The sequence below is a fragment of the Chlorocebus sabaeus genome, chromosome X, assembly GCF_047675955.1.
Source record: "Chlorocebus sabaeus isolate Y175 chromosome X, mChlSab1.0.hap1, whole genome shotgun sequence".
Lineage (NCBI taxonomy): Eukaryota > Metazoa > Chordata > Mammalia > Primates > Cercopithecidae > Chlorocebus > Chlorocebus sabaeus.
In genome coordinates this window covers 144380943-144393556 of record NC_132933.1, presented here as the reverse complement: position 1 = coordinate 144393556, position 12614 = coordinate 144380943, and the positions used below count along the sequence as shown (strand labels likewise).

Below are 12614 nucleotides of genomic sequence, written 5' to 3'. Positions count from 1 at the left end.
AAAATAGATATGTTGAGTTAGGTCTAAGTTATGGGAAAATAAATGACTTAAGAAGAAATTAATTAGTAGCCAATCCATTTTGCCAAACATGGACTAATTTTGTATATAAAGAAGATAAGGACAAGAAGTTTGGCTTTTCCATGAAAATCAGCTTTATAGTCCATGAATCCTATATGCAGTGAGCCTAAACTAACTGGAACTCATTTTATCTATTTTTGCTGTTTAATTTTACTTTTAGCTGCTGAGATATTCATGGTAGATGAAAAAAATTAAATAAACACCCTTCCTGTTTTCCTTGACCCAGCCTTAAGTTATCAACACTGTCTCTCTACCCAAACCAAATACAATAGATAATTGCTTACTTCTTGCACAGACTACTACCTTGGAAGTGGTGACTGTTTTTTAAAAGTAATTTTAAACCACCAGAAGACTGGCACACTTTCAATTCTGGAGCAAACAGGGATAAATGGGCATTTACTGAATGAAAATGCACCATTTTTTGAAACACCGCGGTCACTGCAGTTATTATTAAAATGTTGTTCTATCTCTCACTTTGACAAATACACCTGATAGGGTTTGGCTGTGTCCCCACCGAAATCTAAACTTGAATTGTATCTCCTAGAATTCCCACAAGTTGTGGGAGGGACCCAGGGGGAAGTAATTGAATCACGGGGACGGGTCTTTCTCGTGCTATTCTTGTGATAGTGAGTAAGTCTCATGAGATCTGATGGGTTTATCAGGGGTTTCTGTTTTTGCTTCTTCCTTATTTTCTCTTGCTGCTACCATGTAAGAAGAGCCTTTCGCCTCCCACCGCGATTCTGAGGCCTCCCCAGCCATGTGGAACTCGAAGTTCAATTAAGCCTTTTTGTTCCCAGTTTTGGGTATGTCTTTATCAGCAGCATGAAAACAGACTAATACGACACCCAAAATTTACATTTCCATATGTCTCAATTTGAGATGCATCCCAAATGTTAGTTCTTACAGTCTTACAAACCAAAAATGTAAGCACTGAATTCATAGTGGATTCCATTATATTTTCAGTAAAGATGCACCACAGAATTATGGGAGTTTAACAAATCAGTAAAATGGTAGAAGACAAACCCTCCAGGATATGTATAAAGGAGACTTAAACAGTACATTAACAAGATGCTGCCACATCTTTCCCTACCTTCCTCAAGCTCATCAAAAGTAGAAAAGATCCTCACTGGGAAAAAATGTCTGTAACAACTTTTTTGAAATATATAATTTCCATATCATAAAATTCTCTCATCTTAAGTGCTCACTGACATTCTTGTATTTACTGTGTTGTGTAACCGTCACCATCACTGGGTTGTAAAATGAGTCCGTCAACCCAAAAAGATTGATCCTTCATCCCTGACTGAGAAAATTTAAAGGTAGAAACAACATTTTCTGTCTTACCTTCTCTTTTTATTACTCATGTTTCATTTCTTCATATATTGAACAAGGATTTGCTGAGCAGCTACTATGTGTCAGGTACTGTTCTAGGCAGGGGAAATAATAAGTAAAAAAGAAAACATATCTGCTCTTATGAAACACAGAAAGAGACACACACATTCATCCTGATTGGATGCAAGGAGAAACCGTGGACAAGATGAATAAGCAAAATACTAAGGCAGGATAGACAGTCTTAACCGAAAATAAAAACAAAAATACAACACAGACGACATGGATCTGTTTGCTTGTTTGTTTATACATATGAGTAGCATGGCTAAAGACGGTTTTGCTGGAAAAGAAATACTTGTATAAAGGAGGTGAGCCAGCCAGCTTTTCAACAATCTGAAGGAAGAACATTTCCCCAGTCCAGGACCAGGTAAATGCCAATATCCTGAAGCAAGGGAAAGAATATAGTATTCAGAGAACACAGAAGAGCCTAGCGGGTTGAGCAGGAAAACAGGGAGGGTAGTGATGAAGTCTAAGAGGAAGGAGAAAGGGGGGTCAACTGGCTCTTAAAATCCATTGTAAAGAACATGGCTTCTACTCTAGGTGGGGGAAGCTGCTTGGACACGTTGAGCAAAAAACTGACGGGAAGTGGCTCAGATTTTAGTAGGATCACTCAGGTTGCTGTGTTGAGAGAAGACTAAAAAGGAGGGGATCCAGAAGTAGAAATCGGGAAGCAGGGATGACAGGCCAGGGTGTGAAATGACAGGCCAGGATCCAGAAGTGGGGATCCGAAACTGGGGATCCGAAAGCAGGAATGAGGGGCCAGGATCCGTAAACAGGAATTCAGAAGCCTTAAGGCAGAAGCCAGGAGGCAGAAGTGGGGTGGGGATGTGATTGGGAAGCTAATACAATTCCCAGTTAAAGACAGAACTGAGCTGATTAGGGGAAACACAGGGAAAGGTGAATCAAGGCAGATCTGAGGATTTGTGGTAGCTTGCAGAAAATGTTTAGGATCGAGAATGACTGCAGGCCTCTTTTGCCACAAACTGCTGCAAGAGCAGCATTGCCGATTACTCAAATGGAGGTTATTGAGAGAAACAGTGCTTAAGGGGAAAGTCCTTAATTTCCTTGGGGATGCTTGTATTTCCAGAAAGAGAGTAATCATTTATCGATCACTGTGACTGCTATACTTTTGGCCTTTTTTTTTTTTTTTCCCCAAATAGGCTTTTCTAAGGAATAGATTAAGTACCAAGCTGCAGGATACTCCCACTCTATAGGACTGCAGTTCAGATAAACGGGTAATAAAAGAGGCAAAAGACGCAGAATTAACTTTATTTCTATCTTTACATTTTCCCGGTAAGTCATGAAGGATTTTACTGGGGTGATGGGCTCATTCTAAAACTAGATGATGGTGATGGTTGTACAACTCAGTAAATACTAAAAATTATTTAACTGTACACTTAAAATAAGTGATTTTTATGGCATAGAAATCATGTTTCAATGAAGTTCTTTAAAACATTTTTCCCAGTGAGTCTCTTTTCAACATTTGGTGAGAATGAGAAAAGTGTGGAAAGATGTCCCACCTTGTTAGTGATTAAGTCTGCTTTAGAGATGTCATAGAAGGAATGTCTACCGCCTTTTGGCTCATATGTTAAACTCCCGTCATTCTGGGACTCATCTTCACTGAAAATATAATGGAATCTTCCACAAATTCTGTACAGACATTTTTGGTTTGTAAAATTGCAAGAACTAAAGTTTGGGATGCTCCTCACAATAAGACATGGAAGTGTGAATTTTGGGTGTATTTGTAACAGTGACAGAACAACATTTTAATGAAAACTGCAATAGTTGCATTTTCATTCAATAAAAGTCCACTTAAATTTGGGAGATGCAGCTTCCATTCTAGATTAAGTTGCTCCGATATACTAGGAAGTGTCAGGACAGCTTGGCCTTCCTACTTTCAGTTAGCACCCTCACGACCCTGGGGCTGTCAAAGGATCTCTCTCCAGATCCTGAGGATCTTGTGATAGCAAGGCTCTGTAACAATCATGGGAGCAAAACTACCTTGCTCACCTCCACTAGGCAGGAGGTGCCACTGCAACTCTTACAGGAAATTAATTCAGCATCTGTCTCTAGAGGCTGAGAACCACTTCTGTGTAATGTCTGATTTTGCAGTCTTATTCACAGAGCACCAGCCCAAATCCTGCAGGCAACTGAACAGATGGTAACACATTTTGACCAGAACATGTCTGGATCACATTTGAACCATGAAACCCAAGGTGAAGCATTCTGAGGCTTTTTATTGATCACTACCTCCTAACCCACAATTAATTATTTATTTCACTTGCCTCTCTAAATTTTCAAATCAGTTGGAGACAGAGTCTTAAGACAAGGTTTGATGTCTTTATTTACAATTTCACTTTAAAGTTTGTTTAGTTCATGAATTTGCCTCCCTGGGGAGAAAAAAAAAATACTTTTTTTTTTTTTTTAAAGAGGCTTTTAAATGTAAAGGGTTACATTATTCATTAATGTCACAATAAATAAATATATTTAAAATAAAATAAATTTAAATTAGCTTCTGTGTAAGAAGATAACTTGTGATTAGTAAGAGAACAATGTAACTAATCTGTATTTATGAAACCAGATCCTTATAATTAGTGAAGCAGATGTCTAATTAATTTGGAAGGTACATAGCCATATGGACACAACTAGAAAAATAAACCTGAAGATATTATTAATAGCTGGTCAAATTATGTCCTTCAACCATCACAGATCAACCACAAATGTAGCACACTGTTCATCTGATTCCACAGAGGTTTTAAAATATCGATGCAGTCAGAACTGAACAAAATTATAGCAATGATTAAATGACTCGGGAGGGGTTTAAATTCTAGATGTTATGAAGCAAAGGTAGGAGTCAAATTCACTTTCAACTTAACAATCATTTCAAGAAAGGCTATTTTGTCTAGAATAGCTAAAATTCAGTGTTTCTCTTTGAAAATCAATTGAATGGTGCTTGATACAGAATATCTTAAAGTAAAAACTCAACAGATGTTGATCATGAAAACCCCTTGCCACTTCAAAGTTTAAAAAAACTCCCTTATGTTATCTTCTATGAGATACTGCAGGTAAAATTCCAATTTTGTCCTTAACCATAAATGTACATGGTACCTTCAAACACATCTGGTCCCGTTCTCTAAAACAGCAAAGCCACCTGTTGACTAACTATAAATATGAACATAGAGACAGTGAATCTGTATTCCATGTGTGCCTGGGAGCAAGGATAGTATTCTGTGTCTGGGAAGAAAAGGAGGGCTGACCTTTGGAAGAACGGAAGTGTTTGCTGGGGGCAGTGAAGCCTCGAGTTCCATGCACATTCACAGCAGCCACTCGAAACTGGTACCATCGGCTGGGTCTTATGTCAGTCAGTTGAACTCGCTCATCTGTGGTCTGAGGGGACATGTCACAGAGCACAGGAAACATGTCATTTTTTATTCCAATATGTTGGTCGAATCTGTTTAAAAAAATACACTAACCCATCAGCCAATGCAACTCAGTCTGTCTTCCTCCTGATAAGAGGGGATTCTCATGCCCAGTTAGGAAGAGAGCTGTCAGGGAACAAGGAACCACTGATATTTCACCCCAAAGAATTAAACATCTCTTGAAGTCAAAACATTATGACAAGAGCTTGGGCTATTTTAAAATCTGGTGACTAATTACAGCATTTGAGATATTCAATCAATAGAGAATACTTAAGTGTAGTAATTGTTACATTACAGCAAGAAGATGAAGTCATCTTCAGATTATAGAAAGAAAATTTCTTTTTAACTCACATGCCAAATGTAACAGTAAAATAGGTATAACAACTCACATGCAACCCACTAGCAATTTCTGGAAGGAAATTATAACCCAAGCCACTGTTTAAAAATCTCTGGAGTAAATCACATAACATCTACGAAGAACCACTCGTGATCTCAAAGGGCGAGATGTGTTAGCATATATTTGTTCAATAAAATGCCCAAAAGGAAAAAAATAGACACTGGGGAAGACCAGAAGGTTTTGCTGTCTCTAGTGCTACAATTTTAAGATGTCAAATAACTTTGACAGTCTTCATACTATATATCTGCTTTCAACAATGCTCTGTGTTTTGTTTCTATTGGTAGATTGGAAAACCTTTGCCCTGAATTCCAAGAAATAACCATCTACAGTCTATGCCCTCATCTATATTAGGTGCCAAACTCAACTCGGATCTGTGGATGAAACTAAGGAAACAGGATTGGATTTGAACACTCCCAAACTTCAGTTTATAATAACTGAGGTTATAATAACCTCAGCTTAAAATAATGTGAAAATGACTGTCATGTTTACATCAATATCTAAAAGAAGCTGAACATTTCTGAGATCAAAGGAAGAATATGAACTCTTACATGTGGCTTTCTACCTGATTTGGCAGACTTTGAGAAAACACTTTCACCTTTGTCATTTAGAGTTTCAGCTGTGAATTTAAAAAGCTTAAAGTCAGCGTGGTATCCACAGCGTTTAGCAGAGAAGGAAGTATTACATGTAGCGTTAACAGGAAAAAATAATACCAACAACAATAATAAAATAGCTTTTCACTTTCCAAAAATCTTTTGGAGATAAAAGAGATGATCTTATTATCAGTTACTTTCATAAATCTTTAAGTAATTTGGAAAAATTACAAATGAATCTGTACCATGATTTATGAAAGCATGCCGTGTAAATCAAATGGAATTTCAGGCTGTAATCTGAGTAGCTTTATGTTTTACTGAAGCAAATTTTTTTTATATAAAATATAGGTATAGAATAGAATTATTAAATTTATTTGCCCAATTTTTTTTTCTAATTTAGTGTTGTATTTTTACATCAAACTTATTTATTTTGGGGTCTTTACATTGTTTTATTTTAGTGCTTAACCCCTTTGAGATACTGCTATTTAGAAGATATTCTTCTTCCAAACACCTAAATATTGACATTTATTTTACATTTACTGAAAAAAAAAAATAGGAATCCAGTCCTTGGAAAAAATGATCTAATCAACATAAGGTGAGATTTTTTTCCTATAGACATAGATGTGGAGAAGGCATTTTAGTTGTCTGAAGGCATGACACAGTTTCACATTCACATTCAGAATCTGTTACTTTTTATATCCATGTAGGGTCTTTTTTTGTGTTGGGGGGGTGGTTGCAGCTGGTAGTGGATTTAACAGCTCTTAAAAAGAAAGAAAATATTTTGCTTTTCTCATCAACAAGACAGAAGAGGAGGAAGCACTCTCTGGGAGTGTTGCCATGCAGGTGGTGTATCAGTTTTTAAGTTGACTAAGACAAAGAAGAAAGCACTTAGGGAAGATTTATGGGCTGCTGGCTATGTCCCACTAAGTAATTTTGTGATACAAATCTTATCCTATGCTCCTAAAGTCTGTGGGTGGAATAAAGGTGTAAATGCAGGAGAAACAGAAGAGAAGGCATTTAGATTGTTAAATGTCAAATTAGTCCTCATAATGTTGCATTTCCCCTACTCTAGTTGGCTTTGAGTTTAGCCGAGGAAAATGTAGTTCTTGGAGAAAATACATGTGAATAATCAGGTTATAAAATTAACACCCTTCCATGTGTATTTGAACAAATTAAGCCAATGGTCTAGTTTCTGAGCACATTCGTTTGTATCTATGAACCTCATCCTCTCTTTAGAAGACCCCTATGATGTTCATTTCATATCTGAGTAATTTCTGTAGTCAAGCTATTTTGAGGCATAGCAAGTTAATTGTATGTGCATAGGTATGTAGCAGACACTACCTCCAGGATGAAAATCAAAGTCTATATGAGGTTCTTACCTGGGCCACTGTCTGCCAATGAGTGGCATCATCTTCGCTAGGATGGATTCCATAATTCCATCTTCTTTGTACCACGTAGATCACAGGCTCAATAGAAATATTGAATTTCGAGGACCACTTAACCTCCAGCTTTCCAGACTGCAGTTCTGTAAATCGTAACTCTTTTCTGGGCTTCAGGGGGACACCTGAAATAGGACCGTATCAATTAAAACAATCTGCGTGTGACTCAAATTGAAGTAAAAGTTGAGGAAGAACAAATATGGAAGAGATGAATCTGATCTGATGACAGCTGAGATTTCCTTTCACAAAAGTGGCCTCTCCATACAGGGTTTCACATCTGAAGTCTTCTGACACTCAGTTCAGCTATTTGCTCCTTTTTCTTTTAATTTGCCTTTTTTTTTTTTTTTTTTTAATAAGACAGTCTAAATTGATTCCTGATTCTGAACAAGTGGCTTATTCCCTAGTAATCTCTAGAGCAATCATTTCATGTGCATTCTTGTGAATAAATCATGTTATAAGGTTGTTTCACTTGAGGTTAACATGGAATTCACACTAGGAGATCATTATAAAGAGTTTCAAGTCATTTTCCCATTTTTTATCATGCTCTGTGTCTATTGATATGTTCTAAGGTCATTATAACACGGTTTCCAGATTTGATCTTCCTTCTTTCTTAGGGAGTTTTCCATTTAAGGAAAACACTGCAAAGCAAAATCTCTTCATGTGAAATCTCCTAAGAGTGATTTCCAAAGTTCAAGTCTTTTGGATTCCCCAATCGATTGCTCAAGCACTCCCCTATAGACTTAATGGCTTAACATTGGAAAATAATGAATTTATTATGTTTGGTTTTGGCATGAGTGAGTGCGCTGCTTCAAAAGTTTCTCACAGGTGTTTCATTTTAAAGTAGTTAATCATTCTGATTTGTTTCTCGCCTTCTGTACATGCAAGTTGTCTGGCAACTGATATATTGAAGAACCACAGTTCAAAATAGCAGGCATTTCAAAAAGGGAATTTGTAAAGAAATTTGTAATACTAATAGAATATGCAAAACTAACTGAAGGAAACAGAATCTATGGCTCCATGATGGTGAATGCCATCAACACCAAGAACACCAATTACCATTAATATCATTTTCTGTCCACAATTTGCTGAAAGCATTGAAAACTCATTTCAAGAGCTAGTTAAGAATGCTCTATTTCTTCTTCCATTTTGTAAGTTTAAACACAGAAGAAACTGGAAAATGTGCAAACACCAAATGCAAATAAGGTTTGATGCATGTTGACATGCTTGAATTTCAACTCCTATTTTGATCTTAATTCACGGTAAGTCTTGTTTAAGAAAATTTTAAAGTCATCAAAGATTTGGATGGATGGAATTGAATAATTTTTTAAAGCATATTTATATATGGTCAAAAGTCATTAATCTAAAAAAACTACTTTCTGGAGAAAATGTTTACCGTACCTATTGCAGTCTCCTTTATTACTGGTGGGTCATGGCTGAGGAGTGACCTCTAGTTTACAATAAATTTGTCTCACCTAATCCTTACTGTGAGTTTGTGAAGTGGGTAAAGGGTTAATTATCTACATGTTGAATAGGAGATAATTGTGTCTAAGGAAGACTAAATTAGTTGCCTGGGGCTACAACCTGATCTCAGGTTTCTCTCTGAATTATCTGCTTCCTTCTACATTTCATATTAGAAAAGGCCACATAGAGAGATAGAGAAAAGAGGTGGTTTTGATAGATATGCAAATCCCTTGGACACTCTTATTCTAAGATGCTCAGCTTTCCTGGTGGATCTGGAACTTCACCAAGTCAGTCTTTGACTCCTGTTCTGCCATGACATGCATTTATTTCAAGCTTGTATCATAAACTTTTCATCTCAGTGCATAACCATAGCAATGGGGGTACCTTGACTTGGATGATTAGCATATTGCTGCTAAGCAAATGTTTTTCCAGTCTATCTCTAATCCCTGGCTAAGCTGCAGACCATCTTTTCCACCTGCCTGCTGAATTTCTCTGTCCTAGATATGTCCCTTCTCCTGCGATATCTACCTTTATGACAACTTTATTCTTTAGGATGTCTAAGGGATCTTAGAACCTTTTTGATTTGTTCTTGCAGCTAACAACATTTAGTTGTCTTACTGCTTAGGACATTTTCAAGAATTATCAAATCATTCTGTCTCCATGATGGCCACCTGACTTTACTCCCTTCCTTGTTCTGACCTTTCAACCTATTTCCCTGAATCTCAATCTCTTTTTCTAGTGTCCCCTTATTGGTACTTTGTGGTTATTTTTCTAAAGTAGAAGCGAAGTTCTCTCCTTCAGCTTCCCAAACTCTTTAATTGCATCCCATTTTCTCTAGAATGAAGGGAAACTTATTGGCATCCCCCTCAAGGCATCTTTCTTCATAATTGGCTACCATTTATTTGTCAGTCTATCTCCTGGTACATCTTTAGTTTTTGTCACAGATATTATCTTTAAGCGCAGCTTTCCTACAAACACACTGCCAGGTACTTAATAATACCATGGCCTGTTTATTTTATTATTATTTTTTTTCACTCTGAAATGTCTTGCCTTCTGTTTTCTAACTGTAGACCCTTGAATACTTCCAGGCTCGGACCAAATGCCATCCCTCTGTGACACGTCCCCTAAACCTCCCAATTGGAAATAAAGGCTTTAATATTTTGCCCCCCTTCAATGTTGAGCCTGTAACTGTCAAGACATGCATTTAACTACCTCTTGCTGCAGCAAACTCATTTAATGATGCCTGTCTTCCCATTGAGCCACAGCCCCCAGAGGTCAAAAACCATGTCTCCTTCATTCCCACACCTCACAATGTCCCAGAAGAGAACATTCTGCAATAGCAAATGTTCAATGAACAGCCAATGTTTGCTGAATGAATAGCCAAACCCACTTTCTTATTCTTCACTCAAGAATATATCTGTGGAAATAAGAGACTAGGGCAACATTTATGCAAACCATAGCAACAATGGTAATCCCTACTCTGCTTGAAAGTCACCTAGGGCAGGGTGAAGATTTATCATAGATATTCTGTACTGCCATCTTTATCATACATTGTTTCAAGCAACTCACATCTCTTTTCCAGCATGGTTTTATTACTCACATGAACATTCACTCTGTTTTTTAAAAAGGTAAATACCAGAAAATAAAGCAATGCCAAAATGTTTACAAGATAGAACGTTTTTATTACATTGACCATAGGACTTTCCCATTAAAAAGAAAAAAAAAAAAGACCAATTCCTGATGGGATAGAAATTCCAAAGTTAATTGATTTTAATAGAAGCAGCTCTGTATGTTTTGTGTCAAGTAAAAAATCACAAAAATTTGTTCAGAGTGATGAAAACACAATCTCAACAAGGTGATCATTTAGTATCATTCTTGCATTGAAGGCTGGCCTGCATATGCCAGACAAATAGTTCTACCGAAGGGGATAAGGCAAGAGAGAGCAGTCGCAGAGGACATTTCATGATTTACTTGATTCCTTGGTGCATAGTAAAAAAAAATGATGACTAATTCTTCAAACTCATAGAGTGCATTCTCCGAGACTTCTAAATCTACCTTTTTCTTTGGCTTTCCAATGTATAATCTTTTGGAGTAACTACAGCTACAGTAAATAGCCTCCTAAGTAACCTGAACTCACCAGAAGCCAATCCAAGCAACCCAGTCCCCTCTCTGTAAGGTTTTAATCTTGAGTAGCATTCAAGGATCAACAGCCTTAATCAAATGTAATGAGCATCAGGGCGATGTCAGTTCAAATTTCTTCATTTAAAAATCTCTTTAATTATGATGAAGCATGACCCTGCAATTTGCATGTTAAGAAATGGTCCATCTGCTTTCCATTAAAGTCAGTTGGCTCCTTTGATTGGAAGTAACTCCAGCACTCTACTGTAATTGTGTGCAGATGAGGCTCAGCCCCGCTCAAGACCTCCAGCCCTCACTGCCGGTGCACACAGTCCTCACTGGCTGAACCAGCATCCCAACTGCATAACCAGATGTGTAGACTGGATCTCTTCTCAATGTGTTTTCTATTATGTAAATGATTAGCATTTTTCTCTTTAAAATTATTTTTGAACAAATTAGTCATCTGAAATCTAAATGATTCTGTTGAAAAATTAGCAAACATCATATGGCACCCTGCAATATGTGACATACACTTTTTTCTTTAAAATGCAAGAAATATTCTGTTGAAATCAAAAGAACAAAAACCCAATGCTTTTAAAAAATGTTAAAAATCTATGGATAGAAAAATCAATTAGGATAAGCAAGTTACAATTGCATACTCATTGTGAGATTTTATTATTACTATTAATTTTTATCATGTGTCTAAATGACATAAAAATGTAGCAAGATGTATTGTTCTAGTGATTTAATCACTACTTGATATCTCTCATAAAGGTAATTAGAACTCTAGAATTTGTATTTACATCACATTAAGGCATTGGGCTGGCTACTGGATGCGAAATGTTGAAAATTTATTTGTGAGAAGTTGTATAAATCTATTTCCAGAGGTCTGAAGTTTAAATATTTTATATATTAATTATTTGTGGAAATACTAAATCAACTCTGTGATCGGGTCTTTTTGAAAAGAAACTGATTGACGTACAATTAATTCTTGGTTTATCCATGGCAAAGGGAAACTATAAGTCACAAATTAGTCTGAATCTTTAGGTTTGTAAAATTTTTTAACTTTTCTTTCTCCCCGCCCAAACCATTTTTGCTACAGTTGGAAGCCAAGAGAGGCAGTGGGATTTGGCAACAAAACAGTAAAATGTATCACTCTCTGGAGAAAAGACTGTCTCACCAAGCCATAAAATAGACGTACTATAGGAAGGAAAAAGGAAGTGCCCCCAAATGCACTCATTTGTGTTCTACCTGTAGAAGATAAGCCTTTTAAAGTTTCTACAGCTCTATGAAGAATTGCATTTCATAGAACTAGCACCAGCAGGCATCTCCAATCATGTTACTATTTCCAAGCCTTCTATTTTGATGCTAATAATTTTATTTAAAAAGTAAAAGAAAGGATCTCTGCTGTTTGTTTTAAACTATAGTCTATGGAGGTTAACTTACTTCCAGGCATCAGTTAAGTGCAGTTCTTACAGCATAGCCCAAATTCAGTGCTCAAATATAATAGGGAATTTTGTTGATCATATTTTCAAGACACCCATCACTTTTCAAAACTCAAGTGACCAGTATAAAAAGCTCTTGAAGCTATAAAATCAGTACTTTCTATCTTCCCTTCCACAAACACAACAGACCAAACAGAAAGTATGTATGTATGGGTTTTTATAATTTTAAAATATTTTAAAAAATTAATTCAATAAGTAATAAAATGAAACATACACAGAGG

The 12614-nt window shown here is 36.5% G+C and overlaps 1 protein-coding gene across 1 annotated transcript in view; it reads right to left on the bottom strand.

The window, feature by feature from the left end:
• ANOS1 (anosmin 1) overlaps nt 1-12614 on the bottom strand; it is a 199749-nt gene that overhangs the window by 47630 nt on the left and 139505 nt on the right. Inside the window, exons 5-6 of the mRNA XM_037986319.2 lie at nt 7250-7434; nt 4722-4851 (exon numbers count right to left, since the gene is read on the bottom strand). Coding sequence (XP_037842247.2) covers nt 4722-4851; nt 7250-7434 — 315 coding nt within the window. The remainder of the gene's footprint in view (nt 1-4721; nt 4852-7249; nt 7435-12614) is intronic.